Source organism: Dothidotthia symphoricarpi, assembly GCF_010015815.1.
Source record: "Dothidotthia symphoricarpi CBS 119687 unplaced genomic scaffold P153scaffold_6, whole genome shotgun sequence".
Lineage (NCBI taxonomy): Eukaryota > Fungi > Ascomycota > Dothideomycetes > Pleosporales > Dothidotthiaceae > Dothidotthia > Dothidotthia symphoricarpi.
In genome coordinates this window covers 1,211,570-1,228,902 of record NW_022985013.1, presented here as the reverse complement: position 1 = coordinate 1,228,902, position 17,333 = coordinate 1,211,570, and the positions used below count along the sequence as shown (strand labels likewise).

At 51.6% G+C, this 17,333-nt stretch overlaps 5 protein-coding genes across 5 annotated transcripts; 3 read left to right on the top strand and 2 right to left on the bottom strand.

The window, feature by feature from the left end:
• Positions 1 to 53: 53 nt before the first annotated feature.
• On the top strand, positions 54 to 643 carry P153DRAFT_201060 (uncharacterized protein). Its single transcript, XM_033662490.1, has one exon. It carries the CDS (start codon positions 175 to 177, stop codon positions 490 to 492), a length of 318 nt encoding a protein of 105 aa, XP_033526075.1. The 5' UTR covers positions 54 to 174; the 3' UTR covers positions 493 to 643.
• A 3,044-nt stretch (positions 644 to 3,687) lies between these two features.
• P153DRAFT_429926 (intermediate filament protein-like protein) lies at positions 3,688 to 7,828 on the bottom strand. The gene is made up of 5 exons (XM_033672806.1): positions 6,843 to 7,828; positions 4,996 to 6,796; positions 4,733 to 4,947; positions 3,951 to 4,675; positions 3,688 to 3,898 (listed from the first exon to the last, which is right to left on the bottom strand). The coding sequence occupies exons 1-5, from the start codon at positions 7,698 to 7,700 to the stop codon at positions 3,829 to 3,831; spliced, it is 3,669 nt and encodes a 1,222-aa protein (XP_033526074.1). The 5' UTR covers positions 7,701 to 7,828; the 3' UTR covers positions 3,688 to 3,828.
• Positions 7,829 to 7,885: 57 nt separating this feature from the next.
• P153DRAFT_365257 (pre-mRNA-splicing factor prp46) lies at positions 7,886 to 9,548 on the bottom strand. The gene has a single exon (XM_033667792.1). The coding sequence runs from the start codon at positions 9,530 to 9,532 to the stop codon at positions 8,066 to 8,068; it is 1,467 nt and encodes a 488-aa protein (XP_033526073.1). The 5' UTR covers positions 9,533 to 9,548; the 3' UTR covers positions 7,886 to 8,065.
• A 2,421-nt stretch (positions 9,549 to 11,969) lies between these two features.
• Positions 11,970 to 13,043, top strand: P153DRAFT_429924 (uncharacterized protein). Its single transcript, XM_033672805.1, has 2 exons — positions 11,970 to 12,297; positions 12,352 to 13,043. Exons 1-2 carry the CDS (start codon positions 12,220 to 12,222, stop codon positions 12,895 to 12,897), a joined length of 624 nt encoding a protein of 207 aa, XP_033526072.1. The 5' UTR covers positions 11,970 to 12,219; the 3' UTR covers positions 12,898 to 13,043.
• Positions 13,044 to 14,271: 1,228 nt separating this feature from the next.
• P153DRAFT_365254 (Het-C-domain-containing protein) lies at positions 14,272 to 17,317 on the top strand. The gene is made up of 7 exons (XM_033667791.1): positions 14,272 to 14,690; positions 14,749 to 14,787; positions 14,837 to 14,869; positions 14,924 to 15,041; positions 15,094 to 15,101; positions 15,152 to 15,245; positions 15,299 to 17,317. Exons 1-7 carry the CDS (start codon positions 14,490 to 14,492, stop codon positions 17,122 to 17,124), a joined length of 2,319 nt encoding a protein of 772 aa, XP_033526071.1. The 5' UTR covers positions 14,272 to 14,489; the 3' UTR covers positions 17,125 to 17,317.
• The last annotated feature ends 16 nt before the right edge of the window (positions 17,318 to 17,333 follow it).

Genomic DNA, 17,333 nt, shown 5'->3' with positions numbered 1-17,333 from the left:
GCGTTTGTCTGTCTGGGTCTATTTTCAGACCCCGTCATTGTCTGTTTTGTCCGCCTTTCCGCTCTGTTTTGATCTTACCGCGAGATACCCTTTCTTGCTCTTTAATCGTTAATCCTGCGTTTTCTGTTCGGGTCGATCATCACTGTAACACTAGTCTACTACCGGGTCGAACGGATGGGAACTGCATTGGGTGGGTCACAGGAAAAAGTCTGTTTTTCTTTGCGATACCCCCTCCTTCGAGTCTTTTTCTGCTTTCTTCAATTTTTTGCTCTCTTGACAGCGTTTTTTTGTGTGGGTCTCTTTTTTTGTTTGCAAGCAAGGTGTTCAGGCTGGTGGGCTGGGACCGCGGGCCATCGCATCATCATCATCGTCATCTATATTGATGAGGTGTTCTGTTTCTCTCGGGGTTCTCTTGTTATTGTTTTTTGTCTTCTCAGGCATATCGCGATGTGTGTGTGTTCTAGATCTGGGAAACAGCCGGCTTGTATATAGCGACAGGCATTTTCTCATGGGACCTCACGGTCGAAAGTAGTTATTTACCTTTCATCTGCCATGTTTTACCAAATATTATCCATCGGTCCGTCTACTTCTTCAATTTTGACTCTTTTGCAAATCCCCACTGTGCGCGCTTCACCGCTACTGAAGATCAATGCTTCGCCCTGCCTCGCCTTGCCTCGCCTCACCTTACATTGATCTGCCCGGTCCTTGCAGCTATTGTTTTTTTTACACCGCTATGCCCATGAACTCCGTCCCAGCTTTCCTGCGCGCATGCATGCGTACATGCAAGTCTCCACATGGGCCCAGTCCGAGACGAGCCAGCAAGCCAACGAGCCAACGGCAGCCGCGCACTCTGCCCCCCAAGTAGGAAAAAAATTGCCTTGAAACTTGCTTTTTGCGCCCCGTCTATTCATGCATGCATACATGCAGGCAGGCGGGCAATGTATGTCATGTCATGCTATGTCTGTTTAACCGACTGTTCCACACACACGCTCTCACACACACGCTCGTACGCCTTGGTGGGTGGAGTGGAGTGGAGTGGGTAGACTTGTACGTACAACTACGTACGTATGTGGATTTTGTGGGCGTGTGACTCACGCACACACCTTTTTCTTGTTGCTGCGTGATGGGAGGGGATTGTGTTAGTTGGGATTGGGGTGGTTCGTGGCGGTGCTTGGACGCCAATCATGCGATGGGGTTGATTGATGCGGCGCTTGCGACGTTGATGTGTGGTGCGTCTGTCTGGCTGTGTATGGGCATTTGTAGTTCTGTTTGGAGAAGCTGTAGGGCTGTTGGGTGTGAATTGATTGGCAAGGCTGATGTCTTCTGTTGTGTTTGCTCTATCGTTGTGAGAAGATGGGAGGGGAGTTGGTTTCTGTCTCGTCATGTCACATTACATACATCATGTTCTACCTGGGTATTAGATTGCCAGTGTCGTGATGCGCAAGGCTGAGGCAAGACCACGCAAAGTGTAATCATGATGCGAAGCAAGAATTCTCCAGATACCGGTGTGGCTGACGTTTGGTTTACGTTCACTGTGTTCGCATTCATGTGTGTGTGCGAGCATCGATGTGGGTTGGGCATCAACCATCAATCAGCCAATCAACCTACAAAACACACAGCGAGCTCCTACAAGTCCCTCGTCTCACCGGCGGGACCCTGGAAATGCAAACGGGGGAGACGCATAGGAATAAACTGCCTGCGGCTCTTTTGGCAGGCCTCCGCCGTTAGGCTGCATGGTGTTTCATATAGTTTTCGTTGCGTTGTTGGGCTCTTGTCGGGTTGACTGAGGGTGTGATGTCTTTGAGATGGGGCGCGAAGTGTCTTGATGATGCTGGGTTGGGACGGGATGGTCCTTGGATGAGGTGGAAATGAGGTCAGGTCTGTTGGATGCTGTGTCTGTGGTAATGGTGGGTAGGACACGATTATCGGGTTGACTGGCTGAATTGATTCATTGGAGACAGTAAAGTCTCGCCGTTTTGATAGGTATCTCACTGTCGTCTTACGTATCACGACGTCGAAAGAAGACAACTGACAGCTCCTAGATCCGAATCCAAATCCCATTCTAGAACAGACGTACACAACATTAGGTTCCCTCTCACACCACAACATTCCTGTTTCAGGACTGACAGCATTAACCCCTAAACTACCACATACATACATGCACATCGATGCATGAACAGTACACGTACAGCACCTACCTACAAGCGACTACAAGAACAGCCGTTCGCGCAATCCTTCGCGCCCTCGCCAGTGAACCATCCCACCACAAGTTTCAAACCAGACCACGCATCTGTGCGCCCGTTCCCACCACGTACATCCTGCAGCATGCCATGACGCAGATCGATCTTCCAACCCCCGCCTTTTGCATCCATCCATCCACCCCACCATGTACCTACCCCGCAACCCCCGATCTAGCCGCCAACATGCAACACCAGCGCAAACACCTCGCACGCACGAGGTCACACGCCCGTCGGTACATGCGACTTATACGACTTGTACGCAGTTGCCGAGTGCGTGACATAGCACGGCATGAGGGCTTTCGGAACCGGCCGATGTCGAAGTATCGATCCGTGTGTTCTAGCTCAAGACGGAGAGATATGCTACGTACATGCGCGAGGTATAGTGTTAACTGACTTGGGTCTGCGCCCTATGGGTTGCAGAAACGGTCAGCTGGACGCGGCGGTTATGCAAGGCTGATTGTCTTCGCTGCAAATCATGACTGAATGCGCGTGGAATGGGATGTGATGGGGAGGAAGTGATAGGTAAGCGCGCTTTGCCGTGGGGTGAGGTTGGATCGGAGTAGATCAGATCGGGTCAGATCAGGGCCGGGTATGTATCTATCTATATATCTAATCAACATGACAAGATGTACAAGGAAAAGAAGAAGAGAAGAAAACAAAGATGATGCTGATGCTGAGAAGGGCAACCCTCATAGGTAGACAGCCTTACAACAACTAAGCATCAAACACAATCTTTCTACACTCTCCCACACACACCTCCCGTGACGCAAAAGTACTCACATCCCATGCCATGCCATCCCATCCCAATACGCCGTGCCCAATCTAGGTATAGCAACGGCAAGCCATGCCCTCCCCCCACGTGCTCGTCGATCCAACGTCGTCACTTGCATAAGCGCCCGCAACCCACCATCCAACCAACCACCCGACAACAATTCAGCCGTCCACCCATCCCTCCATCCACCCCCCTCGTTCACATCAGCGTCCCGTCCAAGACGCGGCAGATAAAGATAGTCGGCAACACAGCTCGACGTGCCGCGAACGGGGCAGGCGGGCATGCGAGCGCTTCTTATTTTACCTCGGGCTTGTGCAAGGGGGGACGAGAATGCGGCTTACGTGCAGGGCGCGGTGCGGTTGCACGACCGCTTGAGCTGAGGTGGGTGGGGTGCTGCTGCTGCTGTCAGCGGGGGCTGAGTGGGTGTTGAGATGGTTTGTAAGGGGAGGGATATAGGGGGTGTGCTTGTGTGTGTGTGAACTGGTATGCTGTGTATGGTATGGCGTGTACGACGTTGGTTATCTTTTGACTACTATCGGCACGTGTGTAGATTAGTATTGTGCGTCTTCTTCGATGGTTAGAAGTATTTGAAGGGAAAGAGGAAGACGGGGAAGATAGATATGGTCGAGATATAAAATGGGCGACGCATTTGTAGAATACAAACACATGTATATCCTTGCAGTAGAACGATGAAATTTCATCGATATATTGAGATCAATTCTGAATACGGCTGGCTTCCACCACAAACAGAACACCACTACGAGTATCATGTCCCATACACGTCCCAAAAACGCCATTAATGCATACATAGACACATCATTTAACCCCAACATCTGGGAACAGAACCTGAACCATCTCATCCATGAGCGTAAAAGCAAGATGCGTACTGTTCCTCGTTAGCAGCCATCACATCCAAGCTCCCTGACACAAGTACTTACTTCAGCCTTGCATTATTCAGACACCCCTCCAGTCTCCTCGCTGCCATCTGCGCATTGCCTCTCCCTACCACACTGCTCGCCAGCTCGGGAACAAGCACCTCCAGCACCGCGGCCGCCTCTTTCCTACTCCTCACCTTGTCTTGACTCGTCCTCTCAACACCGGCCTTCATGCGTCCATTCGGCCACATGGAATCCTTGAGTGCATCCACGTACCGCGCAACATTGTCCTCAGAAAGGAAGCTGTTGAAGGATTCACGAATCTTGCGCTCGATAGTCCCGCCGAGAAGTTGATGCAGTACGACGACGACGGCGCGGCCTCGTAGCCAGTTGTTCTCGCGATTGAGCTCAAAGGTTTCAAGGAAGAGATCGCAGATTGGTTTGACAAACGGTTCTAGCTCCTTGTTCTCGAATGCTAGCAGCTCGGCTTCGGCTTCGGCGTCGGTGCTGGGAATTATGCTGGTGCCGTTGCTGGATTGGTTGGTGTTGGCGAGCTGTGTAGTCGCGGCGGAAATCAAGTTCTGCCCTGCAACGGATAGCTGGTCGAGGACAGGAATGTTGCCGAGAAACTCCTCCATGCCATCGGCGACGGAGTTGTAGATGCGGGTCACAAAGTCATCTGGGTTGGGATTTTGAGAAGATGTCGCGTCGGTGGGATTGATGGTGGCTTGGGAGAGGAAGGCACGGAGTTCGAGACTGCGGCACACTGACGGGATAAGAAGGAGCTCCTGCAATGACCCTGAATTAGTAGTGCTTACTTACGATGTTCTACGGACAGGACTTACGCGTAGATATTTCTCTAAGCCCAGTCTTCTTTTGTGTAAGAAGTCTTTTTGAAGTTTGAGGACCATCTGGCGTCGCGGGAATTCAAGGTTCCGAACTTGAGGAAACTTTGCACGAAGCCGCTTGCTGAGGTCATGGAACTCGCTGTAGCGGCGAGAAATAACCCATGTAGCGGCAGGCATCTGATCACCAGCACGGCGTCTCACTTCGATGACATCTGTAGTCCCATTAGTATTGTGGCAGGTCGTAGATCGTAAGTCCTTACACATAGCATATTCCTTCCCGTCCTCTTCCGTACCAACCATGATCGATTGAATGAACACTGTCGCACGCCCATACAAGCTGTTATCACTCTCTTGAATGATATACTGTTGCCGTTGGAGTTCCTTTCTCTGTATCTCCCTTTGCAAGCTAGCTTTCGACTTGCGCAGAATCCTCAGTTCAGCCGCATTGTTTGTCAATTCGGCTTTTGAAGTCAGCGAATCCACGATCGACTCCTGCGAGACCAAGCGTTCAATATCAGCCGTGAGCGCATCGATGGCCTCCGCAAGGCCAAGGTCTCCTGGGGCTGCTTCATGAATCTCATCGTCTCCTGTCTTACTGCTGGGCTCTGGGTCGTCAATCTCATCTTCCAAGAACTTTTGTTCATCCCCAAACAGATCATCGTTGAAAACGCCACGCGTTCTGGGCGCACCGACAAGTCCCAATGACGCAATGCTCGGCCTCTCCCTTCCCTGTTGTAACAGCGGGTTTGGAGACAGAGCTCTTGGTAAATCCATAGAACCTCGCATTGAATCGTTGTCTCGAGACGAATGTAATCCTGGCTCGTAAAAGAGAGAGCCCTCGGGTTCGTCTAATATGTCATTCAGGGCAGCCTGCATAGCATCAACAATCTGCGAGTCATTTCCATTTGGTCGGACATGTCCCGAATCCGAGTCCAAGCTCGCGGTTGACTGTGCCAAGGGATCATTGTCGTAGTCATCGTCGAATAGAGATGCTCTGGGAGCCGTGGGCGTCTGTACGTCCAGTGAGCGTCGCGAGGGCGGCTCGAAGTCCCTAATCCTCGCTTGACTCTTGATATCTGACGATGAGGCAACTGCTCTACGAAGATCTCCGCGCTGTGAAGAGCTCAACTGTCCCGACTGCGTTCTAGCCATCATAGGCGCTGCTAAAGCCGGGTTGTCGAGCGTTCGCGCCACTGTGCTTGTTTTTACGGTGCTCCTCTCAGAGTTTGCAGCTTCGTCCATTGCCAACCACTTGTAGTAGAGGTTTGACCTTTTGAATCTTCTGAAGTGTGGTTCTTGAAGTTGGTCATAGGCAGCTGTTTGCGCTTGTAGTATGGCGCGTCGTGCGCTGTGATACTGCTGAAGCGTCGCCGCCCGACCTGATTTGAGGAACTGGGCGACCGCCTCCCGTGCCTCTGGAAGTATTTTGAGCTCTGGCTTCGATAGGTACGTATCGTTGATCTGAGCAATATCTGCGCGGTCGGAGTCTGACCAAGCGGGCAACGAGCCTACATGCTCAGATGGCTCGTCCGTATCAACCTCTAACGGATTCCGAAACCCATCCACGACTATCCAGAACTGCACCAGACGCATCAGGTTTGCTTGGTCCATAAACTCCATAAAACAGGAAAGGCCCGAGGCATTGTAAAGTACCTCTCGCAGAGACGCATTCTCAAGTCTGGACGCTGTCCGCTTGTGTGTGGGCCTTTCTTGGGCAGCGACCTTTGCCCGAACAGAACCACCAGCACTGAGGTTGGTGACTTTCGAATCCAAAATCTGTCGCGCCGTTTCCAGACGCCGGAGATAGGCTGGGTCCTGGCCCTCGACCACGGAATCCTTCCGTAGTTGACTTGAAATCTCGCTGCGAAAGCGGCGAGCATCTGCGAGGGTGTTGGTTTGTCTAATAGCTCTGATGAACTTTTCAAACTTCCTCTCGTTATCACCAGGCGCCAACTTGGGAAACTGGAAGTCCTTTGGGGTTCTCGGGGAGGCTGGCGCATGTTCGTCGAGTGCTGCGCGAAGCTTACGGACGGTCTTTCGTTCTTGCAACAACGTTCGTCCCTGGGGCTGTTAGGTTTCGTACGCACAAAGGGACATCAGCTCTTACGTATCCTTCCATCAACTGGTTCCACGTATCGGGGTCGGCGAACATGTGCATCACGGGCGACAAGACTGCACAAGCCACCATCTCCTTGATGAGGATATTGACCGCAGGACTGGTGGTCATATTACTAGGCATGATCTTGGGCAGCAGGCGAGCTACGACACTGCGCAGGTGTTGCTGCTGTATGGACGTCGTGTTGGAATATGCCAACGACGCTGCTGGATGCAGGCGACCCTCCTTGTACTTGGCCGCAATAGCCAGATCCAGCTCTTCCGACTCGGTGACGTTGCGCGACAGCTTGCGCCCGCGCACGACGCGCTCTGCCTCGTAGGATGCGCGCAAGTGGTCGGTGATCAGAGGGATCATGCGCGCCACGACCGTCTCGACCATGTCGACTGCCAGTATGCGATCGCGTATCTCGCCCAGCGCCGCGCGCACCGTCCGGTCGACCTCGTTCACAAACGTGGGGCTCTTGCTGATGCTACCGTACCAGCTCTTGACAAAGTCGCGCAGCACCAGGCCGACCAGCACGTCGAGGCTGTCCGAGACAATAAAGGACGCGGGGTATAGTGGCTCCATCATGTACATGTTCCTCTTGGTCAACGCCTCCCTCTCAGCCCTCCACTTCTCCGGCGCCAGAAAGGCAACATGGCGCGGCCCGTAATCGACCTCCCCGCCCTCTCGCAGCTCTTTCCTCCACGCAGTCGTGAGCGTCAGCCATGCTAGCCCGGCGAGGGCCGCGAGAACGCCGGCGACTAAGGCATGGGGCAGATAGTGCAGCTTGGGCTGCCAGTGTGTCAGGTAGCCCCAGGCGATGAAGACGGCGACGGCAGCGAGACATATCTCTCTGCGCTTGGCCATAATCTTGCGCCCAATCCGGCATCTTGGGTTGGTTGTCGTGACATGTAGGTGCTACTACGGATTAAACCTGCCACTTTACAGCGCACGGACCGGATATTTGACCCGACGTCGAGCATGCGTGGCACTTGCGGGGTGATAATCACAATTTTGGAGAAGGTATTGAGACGAGACAGTCAATTCATATCATCGACCTATCTTGTTCGCTGAGACGTGGAAAATGCCTCCCGCCCAACAAACCATTACATGGTATACCCTCCCTCGAAACCGCAAGTCCTGACGCCAAATGATATCCCGGTTTTAAACGCCTTCTCAACTCCAAGCTAATGCGTACCATACAGCCCTTCATATCCCGACCAATCCCAGTCTTAAAACTTCTGTCGACCCAGCGTTGGCTTCCAATCTAGCGGATGCGTCTCTTCTGTCGCATTTTCATCCTGCTTCCAAATCTTAATTGTCTTGTCCGACTCTCCTGTAATCAACCGCAGCCCTGTCTTGTCAAACGTGGAGCACATGACGCCTGCCTCTGCGTCCAGAGATCCCGGCTGAGCAATCGACTCGGTGTGCTGGAAGCGGTGCCCTGTTTTCCAGTCAAAGAAGGATACTGTGCCGTCGTCGCCTCCCGCAAACATGACGTTGTCTTCGTTGACAGAAAGCGTGTTGACGATGCTGTTCACGGGCTGCATATTCAGCATGAAATCTCCGCGTGGACACATCCACTGCTTTACGGATTGCGAAGAACCGGAAGCGAATGTGAATTCTTTCGGATGAAGGGCAAGTGTCCTTACAGACTTCTTGTGGTGGGTAAGTACTGTCTGAGTCTTTCCTGCCGCCAGGTCCCATAGCCGGATTGTCGAGTCCATGGAGCCTGTAATGACTTGTGGATCCGCCTCTTGACACTGAACATCTGTGATTGTGCCTTTGTGACCACCCAGAACATGGACGTTCGTCCTAGTGCGCATATCCCAGACTCTCCCAGCTGCATCCCTTCCTCCAGACACTAGCACATCGAGTGTTGGGTGCAGCGACAGACTGTAGACACCACTCAAATGCCCGTGGTAATGGCGAATGACCTTGTTCGTTTCGAGATCCCAGCATTTGATCATCTTGTCCTCGCCGCAAGAGAACAGATAAGGATGCCGGGGAGAGATAGCAAGTCCACGTACTGCGCTGATGTGTCCAGTCAACGTGAGCTTCAGCGCGCCACTGGCCAAATCCCAGATCTTGATGGTTCGGTCGGCAGACCCGGTAGCGAACCACTGGTTGTTCGGCTCCACTGCAGCTGACCTCACCCATCCGTTCGACCCAGCGATTACCCTCATAATCTTCCATGGCCGGTGCCACTCCGGCTTGTTCTGCTTGACAGTGTCCTTCCTCACCAACGCGCTCGACGTTGTATGTCTATTAGGCGTTGGCCCATTCGCATTCGGCGCTGTGCCCTTTCCTCCAACTCTAACAGCCAGCGCCATACTTTGCGCATCCTTTGCCTTGTCTGCTTTTTCCGACACACCCTCGATCATCTTGCGCACCTTGGGGTCGGACGCCTGCTCTTCTGCGTTTGCCATCTTGATCTTCTTGCGGCGCTCCGCAGCGGTGGACGCCGCGCTGGCCATTTTCGCGGCCAGTGCAGGAGGCAGGTCACGTACATGCTCGTATTCGTTGCGTATGCGAACCGAGATGCCGATATTTTGCGCCAGGTCGGCGGGTGCTGGTGTCGAGGGTTGAATGGTGGTAGAGAGGGCTTGGGTGTGGTCGAGAGCAGCGGGAGACGCGAAATCCGCAGCGAATAGCTCGCGCGTACGTTTCGCCGAGTTACGCGCAACTTGTTCGGCCATGGTGAGTTATGGGAGTAGGGCGTTGGTTGGAAGAGAGCTATGGGCGGTCAAAAGGTTGAAGTTCAAGCTGAGCCATCACTCTTTCGTTAGCGCGTTGCGGATTTATGTTTTCCCGAGACGCGTGTCAATCGTCTACTTCGAGATGCAATGCCCACCATCCAAGTTTATACAGCAACCTCTGCAGTCCGCGTAAGTCGATGTATACAGCGCACAATGCGAGTAAGGTTATGTTCACCCTCTTTCGCAGGTTATCCGCACGTGATGAGGTGTCTACTGTTGCTATTGCAGGGAGGAATTGTTACCAATGGTCAAGCATCCTCGAGGCACACAGCGTAGGGAACATATCCACACCATACGTAGTTGTGGACCAAGTGCAACACTTCACGTCAAGCAACAACATCAAGATCTCTACACCCAGAGAAATAACAGGGTTTAAGCAGCTTCAACAAGCTATGCACAACCAAGGTTCTGCAAGGTAATGGTAAGCCTCATCGACCTTCGTTCCAGTTCTGACTCTTCTTTCACTCCTCTGTCTCGTATACCCCGAAGGGCGCGTCCTCTCACGCCAGTAACAACTTATGACGATAGATTTGGGGCCTATTTGGGTAAGCATTTGGCTGGTTGTACTGCTTCGCAGTGTTTCTTATTCGACTTGCTCAAGTCGAATAAAGACTCTTAATCTGTCAGCTTCTGACAGTTCGTCGCGGCGCGGTCTTTGCTTGGATAGCATCAGGAGTACGCATTCGTTCCTGCTGTCACGATGCAGTCAAAAATAACGTACTGGAGCCACGAGTCTGAACATCGAACTACGTTTGCGATTGCTTGCAGAATACTCTCCCTGGAAACAAAATGCAACAACACTCGTATGCGCCGGCAAAGGGACTATGAAGATTATGAAGCTTTACTGCTGATCATCAGTCATCCAAACATGACCCCAAAAACACTTTTTGCTCGTCGGGAACCTGTGAAAGAATCGATGCACTATCTCAAAGGCTGCTGGAGAGACAGAATCGCTAGACAGTCAGTTGAAAGCATACGATCCTTTGCAACGGGACCAAGTCTCGTCACGTTCCAAGGGGTTGACAACCCATAAGGTAATTGGACCGCCGCTTTGTAATACGAAAAGAGACAGTCCTATGACAACGGCTAGTTACATATAAAGGGCCGATTATTTGCTTTCACGAACGAACAGATCGGCCATCAGCGGTGTCAATGCTGGCTCACTAATACCCAGAACAACGCCTGTGTTCATGACTGAATAGTAACACAGAATCGAATCCTTATTTAACGACCATGCGGTTCTCAAGGAATTGATCTTCTCTAGCCCGTCAGATCAGATTCCCGATAAACGTCGCACCGAAACCGGAAGAACCGGTACAGTGGAGAACTTCCTAACACTGTTGGTTGTACGTTCCCGCTAGCGCAAGTGTACCTTTCTTCATAGGCACCTGGTTCTGGACTGCGGACGGTTTGTTTCTCGGGTCATGGATGTCTTCCGTCAACGATGCTTCGCTGGTTTGTTTTGGTGAAGTGTGGACGCCCTGCATTTCCTCAAGCCACTAGAACTATCCGTCCGTTCTATTGGGGGGCTTGAGAGGTCAGGCAAACTACGCACATGCGGCCAAGAAGTCAGCATGCCGAGGCTTCAAGATCTCTTTGAGGAAATCTTTTGCTGCACTAATATGACGCATGCCGAGGTGAATTTGGCATACATGCAATGGACAGAGTTTACAGCCTCCATTCACCCGACACTGCGATGAAGTTTGGGTCCTGATTTGCACTAGGACGTCTCCAATTTTCTGAACACCATTTACTGCAAGGGTACAGACGCAGGTACATCCACACAACCATGGATGGTGAATATTATTGTAGAAGTTAGTCTCACAACATGATGCAGTAGGATGTCTCCACATACCGCGCCCGGAGCAGCACCCGGACCACGATTGGCTAACATAGTACAGTATCGCCACTGATCACAGCTAGGTCAAAGGTGCACAGACTAATCATAAACACACCGAGAACGGCTCGATCCATAGTTGGCAAGTGTAGTTTTACAAATGTGACATGCAGGGAAATCGATATCTCATGCATATGCTTCCGTTTAGGCACTCTGTCAGCTCATCAATGTATCAATGAAGCTGTCACTTTTATACGCTGACAAAACTGCAACTGTTGTCAAGTTCCTATTCTTGTAATGGCATATGGTCGAACCCAAACTTACTCCTAGAGCCGTCCGCACCTCATCGGCCATGCAAGCAATCGGCAAACATACTAAATATTGGTCCATAGGATAAAACTTGTGGCGTTCCACAACACGAAGCTTGGCGTCTCGAACCGTTCTCCCCGCACGCAATGAGAATTCAGGCAACTAGGCCCGCCTCGGCTGTTTTTCAAGCTTTATCGTTTCGGGAGCCACCTCCTCTTCCATCTCCAATATCATTCGTTGAGTGGAAACCTGAATGATTCGGCAGGGTAGCCCCTGAAAGCTACCAGTACAATTTCCCCAGACACCCTTTAGTGATCTGGATGGTTGTCGATCACAGCTGGCCAAGTCAATAAAACACCCAGCAATATAAAGCCGCCGTGTGAGCCACTTTTAGCTGTACGCTCGCTTCCATACTCCACCCTCGATAATAATTCTACCACCAAATCTCTCGCTACCATCCCAATCCGAGACAATTATCAACATGAAGTTCGCTGCCGTCACCTTCATTGCTCTGGCCTCTGTTGCCTCTGCTCAACTTGCTTCTATCCCGCAATGTGCTGTATGTTTACGTGAGAAACTTAACCACACAAACAATCAAACTGACTTGACCTAGCTGTCATGCCTCATCACCGCTACCACGGGCAGCAGCTGCAGTCTCTCCGACTACGCATGCCAGTGCCGACGCGGCTCTGAGCTCACTGCCTCGGTCATGCCCTGCGTTGTGGCTGCTTGCAACGCCGCGGACCAGGCTGCCACCCAGGAGGCTACCGTCAACCTTTGCAACTCTGTTGGTGTCCCTCTTCCTGGCGTGTCCTCAGCAGCCTCCTCAGCAGCCTCCGCCGCGTCCTCCGCCGTTTCAAGCGCTGCTTCAGCTGCGTCTTCCGCAGTAGCTTCTGCGACTGCCTCTGCCAGCGCTGCCGTGTCTTCCCTTCGCGCTTCTGCTTCTTCCGTCCTGGCCTCCGCCTCCGGTGTTGCTGCTTCGGCCTCTGGCGCTGCCTCCAGCGCTGCTGCCTCAGCCTCCCACGCCGCCTCCTCTGCCGCTTCCCGCGCCTCTTCTGCCGCTTCCTCTGTCGCCGCTGCTACCGGTGCTGCTGCCCAGGTTACTCAGGCTGCTGGTGTCATGGGCGCTGCCGCTCTTGCCCTCCTTGCTGCTTTGTAAACGTCAGAATATCGATATCAAAGGTCAATCGAGTCCAGAGGCCCCTGTCAGGTCTGGTTGGATAGGAATATGTTGATACAGAAGAAAGCATTGTATTGTATGATAAAAGCGTATACCACCTAATAACCATCTCGCGTTCGTCTTCCAACAAGGTCACCTTGAAAAGTCTCTGCACCTGTTGATTTCAACCATCATTTTCGTTTCCATGTGCTACAGAATCACTGTGGTAGTCGGTGATCAACCCAGGGGTCAAGTGGAGAATCACGTTGAAATCTTGAGACTTCCGCGAATCTCAACCATACGTTCAATGCTAAACTCTGTCATTTAGAAACTGCACGACCAACTTCATCACCAAACTTCCCCGGATGTAAGGAACCAATACGCCAGCCGCTAGCCCTCATTTCCTACCCACCACTTCACGACCTGGGAGATTGCGACCAATCTCCACCTGTTTTGACAACTGACGAATGACATCTCAACTCTATGACCAATTGTATTCGGTACTTACCCACGGTGTCTCTCTGCGATCATTGCGTTGCGCTTTTCGTGATGTTGTATTCAAGGCGCGTCCCTTGAGATGACGTCGGTGGTTGGGATTATAGTTCCTCTCAGATGTTTCGTATTAAGGAGGATCATCCTTGCCAATTCCGCCGGTGCGGCTTGTCTAGCTTATCTGGAGACAAGCTGGAATGTATCCATGTTCAGCAGAAAGTCAATATTTTGACATGTGACGGTGATTAAAATTCTCAATAAAAAGCTATGCCAACTTTTTCCTCATCACAACTTGACAGTGCTGTTTTCACTCTTGGATTAATGAAATTTGGTAGAGCAGCAATGGATCAGACAAAGTTCCGAATACTTGCACATAGTTGAGATGGTTTTGCTTGCTGCTTTTGAATGTTTTCTCTATCAAGACATGCTCTCGGCTGGTTGAAATACCAGAAGTTAAACTAGGTTCTTCTCAACAAAACAAAGCACCCGAATTTCAAGACCAAATGCTATAAGTAAAGCAAGCTGGACGTGTATTAGTAATGTTCAAGGTATACAAGTCTTACCCGGATTTTGCATTTAGTTTTCAGGCTGTTGCAAGATTTTGTGGCACCCTGATTCCTGGTATCTCGACTCACCGAGAGACATGCTCATTCTGCCCATTTGATATTATTCTGGAACCAAGCGTACGACTGATCCTGCACCTGGCTAGCGGGAGGTGCTATACTTATAGGTACAATCTACGATTTTGTTTCGCAGAGCATATCGGTGTGGTGAGCATGTTGTGTACATGCCGTTGTCAGTGTTCAGCGGCTGCACCGCACCCCTCCAAAATCGGCATCGTTGCCCCAGGTGGGGCACTCGCGTCCAACGAACGCTCATGATACAGCAGCAACAACGAACACACTAAATATCCTGATTAGTAAAACAAATTCCGTGTGGACACCACCGGCACCGTTTTCCGGCGTAGTCGACTGTGGCGTCATCGCATCGCATCGCACCGCCTCATCTGACCCGCTGCTGACTGCACAACGCAAAAGTGCAGTGCAAGCGCCGCTTTCTCTCTTCAACACACCTTTCTACCTACTGCCTATCATCACATCATGGCGATCTCATCGAATCACCTACTCCTCGTCGCGATCGCGATTCTGGTGTTGTTACCTAGTGCTGAAGCCTTCGGAGCGGGGAATATCGCGTCTATCTCGAAGATCGAGGGCAAGAACTGGCGCCATGGAGATATCGAGGATATGCTCGCAACGGTCGCATGCCTTCAAGGTCATAAATGGAAGGCTACGATGATCAAGGTTTGTCTCCCGGAGAGCCTAGCCAATAACGGTACACGTTGGCTAATATGAGCTGCAGCGTGTGTACTTTGGCAACTGGCTACGAGATTACTCACAGGTGCGTTGATTTTTCGCAGAAGAAGCTTGTGAGATACTGATCGTAGAAGGCTGTCGATGTTGGAACGGTAGCGAAAGTCCAAGTAAGTTTTTGTCCAGGTTGTATGTTGTACACCCAAAAACTGACAACCATAAAGAGCGAAACCATTCGTCTGCTTGTCTGGATATTGTCATTCATGTCCTTTGGATATGCGACTGGCGAATTCGAAGTGACTGCTGAGAGGCTTGGTGTATATCGACCTGAAGAGCACATCGGTAAGTTTCAGGTCAAGTTTTGGATGATGACAAAAACTAACAGCACTGACAGACAACCCTGTATGAGAGTCAATCTACGCAGACGCTCATTTGAAACTAACAGCGAGTAGAAAGATTATGCTGATGGCCAAGACGCTCGAAAGTTTGACCCCCGACTACGAAGCCCGGTGTTAGATATTGAACTGGCTGTGGATCCTAACACAGGTGCGACAGCTCAGGAACATCCTACAGTCTAAAAACACGCTAAATTTGACTAGGTATGAAGAACTACATTGCCAACGAGCAAGGTGGGTGGTCGACCTCAACAGGATATGCGAAATATTCCTTTGCACGAGCGATCCACTTTGGAAGACTCTATACTCACGGCCCATCTGGTCAACGTGGGCGAGAAGAAGATCTTTCAGAGGCACTTCGTTGTCTAGGTCAGGGCCTACACTGTCTCGAGGACTACGGAGCTCACACGAACTACACTGAACTCGTACTACGTGAACTCGGATATACAAACGTGTTCCCGCACGTTGGTACCCAGACTGCGATCAACCTCCGTGGTCAACACGTGTTTCCACTTGTGACGGGTACTTTTGGAGGCGTCGATTTCTTCCACTCGGTTCTCGGAGAAGCGACAGACCACATCACTTCTGCTGAAATCGACCAGATGGACACTACACTATCAGATGCTTTGATGACCAACAAGAAAGGTGGTGGAGACACTTGTACTGCGCTTACAGACGCCCTCAAAAAGATCCCTGGAACTGGCGGTCTTATTCAACAAGCCCAGTCCCTACAGGCTGCATCAGATGCTCAGGCTGCTTCCAACACTCAACATGGTCTTCGCTCTGGAGGCCCTGCATTCGATGCACCTCCAGGGTTTACGAATGGCCCTCCAGGCCCAGACATCCCAGGGACAAACACGGACCCAGCAACCATCATTCCTAAGATCTATCCTATTCTAGTCTTCAGAGATAATGTCGTTCGTAGCATCTCAGCTATTGTATCCAAGATTCCTGGATTGGAAAAGGCCATCGAGAGTATTACAGAGCGCGTCACACTCTTTGTGATGTCGCTGCTTGCTCCATTCGTCTTACCTGTTATCAAGACAGCGTCAGCGCAACTCAAGAGTGGATCTTCCGCTGTTGTTGAGGCAGCCGCAAAGCATCAGTTTGACGTTTGGACGAACCCGATGTCTACCGACCCAACCCACTCCATGCTCTCCAAGGACCATTTCTCGAACATTTTGAACGAGCCGGCGGGCCAGGTCGCCGTGGCTATTCTGCAGTACGTCGCCCCTCGTGTCATATATGCGTGGGACCATCCAGATGTTCCTGTTGACCAGGTCCTGGACGACTGTATGCGTGTCTTTCACCATCCAGCATTGCGAGACCCACGTTGTGAAGTGCACAACACAATGTTCGAGGTGGTTAAGAAGTGGGCACACAATTACCATGGCAAGGACCTTAACGACGTTCTAAGCTCCGACTCTGTAAAAGCGGGTAGGAACCACAGTGGCAGCAATGACCATTCACATGGCGCGCACGCCCATGGGGCTGCGAACGCGCAGTCGTTCCAAGGCGGCGGAAATTACGGCGGTCAAGGAGGTGGAAACCAACACTCCAGTTCCAACAGTGGAGGCGGCCTCTTCGGCAGTCTGGGCAACGTCATCAGCCCTGCCTTGAACAAGTTCAGTACATCGCGGGATGACGTTGGGTTAGATCCTTCTTCATCTAGCGTACCATATCAACCTTCACACTCTCCTCAACCCGCACAGTGGGGATCGTTCCAGCCCTACCAGTCCTCATACGCTGGGGAAGGGTACCAAGCGCCTGCGGAACACAACACCGCTGCTCCTGCTGGTGGTTATGGATGGGGTCAAGGTCAGTACTCGGGTGGCCAAGGCGATGCCCCTGCATATAGTGTTCCGACTGCGTACCAGCAAGGATACGAAGGCTACGGTACGGGACCTGGAGGGTACGAGCAGCCGCCACATCAACAGCCTCCAGCTGGCGGGTACAGCACGTATGATCAGGGTTCTTCTGGAGGTAGCGGGCGACAATGGGGTGCCGGAGGTGGAAACTCGGGGTGGTAAACGCTCTTCCAGGATGCGAGCTGGCGTCTAAGGGAGGGGCGCATGATAGTTTGCTGCAAGACGGATATTGCCAGAACAGCAATCAGTATGTGAACATGAGGTATAAGTAATACATAATTCGTATTACTGTCTCCATTTCAGTCTCTTCAGAACAGTGAAAATTCTCGAACTTTCGTCGAAGCCAACCGTCGACAAGGATATCGCAGTGA